We start from the raw sequence: 1769 nt of genomic DNA, 5'->3' as shown, positions 1-1769 counted from the left end.
TACTGTCTGTATATACACTGTGCTTCAGTCGGGTATGTCAATGTTCTTCTTTTATTTGCATCTATTCAGGACTTCCTGCGGCTGTGTAGGTCGCTCATGCGGGCCGGGGCTAACCCAAACATCGGGACCGGGGGCGTGAGGGGAACCCCAGTCCATGTTGCCGCTCGGGGCGACCATGCTGAACTTACAAGACTTCTCCTGGAAGCCGGGGCAGACATGAATGCCGTGGACTCTCTGGGGAAGAAACCCGTGGATGTGGCTCCATCAGACAGTGCTACGAGGGCCCTACTGCTGAGTCCCAGCCCGCTGACGCTGTGCCAGCTCTGCCGGCTGGTCGTGTGGAACAGTCTCGGGAAAGGACGACTACACGCAGTAGACAGGCTGAACATCCCCTCAGCACATAAGGCTTTCCTTCAGTTTGTCTAATGATATTTGTTTAAATGGAAATGTGTATTTCTCTTCATTCCCCCTCTGTAACGTTACCTTTTCAAGTTATCAGATCTTGATAACATGAATAATTCTTGAATGTACTCAGACTTCATCGATCAGACTTCAGTTGATCACTTTTTGGTATGTAAGAAGGTTTTGAGCATCAGGCACATTCATGTGCCCAGTACCAAGGACAGGTATGCGCACGCGCGCGCGTGTGTGTGTCTGTGTCTGTGTATGCGTGCGCGCCTGCGTGTTAAAGAGAAATGGCACCTTGTACATAAGGCATGTTTGTATGTGTAATAGGGTGGTCAGCACCATGGACATGCATGTTTGTGCGTGTGAGTTGTTCAGCACCAAGGACAGGCTTGTTTGTGTTTGTGTGTTTGTGTGTGTGTGTGTGTGTGTGTGTGTGTGTGTATGTGTGTGTGTGTTTGTCTGTGTGTGTGTGTGTGCGTGCGCTCGCGTGCCTGCGTGTTAAAGAGAAAGGGTGTTCACACGATCGCGACTTAGGTGAAAATTGGTACCTACTCTAGGTTTTAGGTTAAGGACGTCCTTCTAGTAGGACGTTAAATGGAGGCCTCGTGTTTGAGGAAATTCACACCTCGAAGTAACCACGTTAAAGAACCCACTACACTTATTGAAATGAGTATAGGCCCTTTCCGCTGCGAGTGGATCAAACCTTACACATATAAGGCATGTAGGCCACAGAATCCTGACTAATTTGAAGTTAGCATGTTACGGCATAGCTGCAGTTTTCTTTGAGAATGCTAAAATTCGCTTTTGCGTTACTCGCTTCCTTGACAAACAAAACATTACTACATTTTCCTCTATATTGTATACATGCTTTCTCGAAGAAAAGCTATCATTTTTGACAGAATGAAGCTAGAGCCTGCACAAATGTAAAAACTTAAAGAAACTACAGACCATCATGGAGAAAACCCCTTTACGAGCCTCTTTTCCTCAAGCAACTCTGGGAAAGGCGGTCGTGACCTGTTGCCCTGGGACCGACGACTATCTTTAGTCGAAAGCAAATATAGACAGATACCAAAATAAACAACCGCGAAAGGATACAACGCCATACACTTAGCCCAGACAGGATTTCAGTCGATATGCACATCTTCGTCTAGATTAGGTACTTAAATTTTTCAACTATGATAGTTGAATAGCACTTCCCAATGTGACGCTCTAATTTCCCCCAACAGAACCCGATGCCCCGTCCGGCGGCTTGGTAGATTTTACGCCCCTGACCTAGGCTGACCTTTTTAACAACATGATACCACCAAACATGCATATGTGACCTGACACTTTCAAAATGCTACAGTAAAAATGTATCGGAT

General features: G+C 46.4%; 1 protein-coding gene across 1 annotated transcript in view; it reads left to right on the top strand.

Annotated features, from left to right (window-relative positions):
* LOC118412801 (ankyrin repeat and SOCS box protein 5-like) overlaps positions 1-447 on the top strand; it is a 3220-nt gene extending 2773 nt beyond the window's left edge. The window contains exon 5 of the mRNA XM_035815828.1: positions 70-447. Within this exon, the coding sequence (XP_035671721.1) occupies positions 70-426 (357 nt within the window). The 3' untranslated portion in view covers positions 427-447. The remainder of the gene's footprint in view (positions 1-69) is intronic.
* The last annotated feature ends 1322 nt before the right edge of the window (positions 448-1769 follow it).

Source organism: Branchiostoma floridae, chromosome 4 (genome assembly GCF_000003815.2).
Source record: "Branchiostoma floridae strain S238N-H82 chromosome 4, Bfl_VNyyK, whole genome shotgun sequence".
NCBI classification, from domain to species: domain Eukaryota; kingdom Metazoa; phylum Chordata; class Leptocardii; order Amphioxiformes; family Branchiostomatidae; genus Branchiostoma; species Branchiostoma floridae.
Note: the sequence above shows the minus strand (reverse complement) of the source record. Positions and strands in the feature narration are given on the sequence as shown.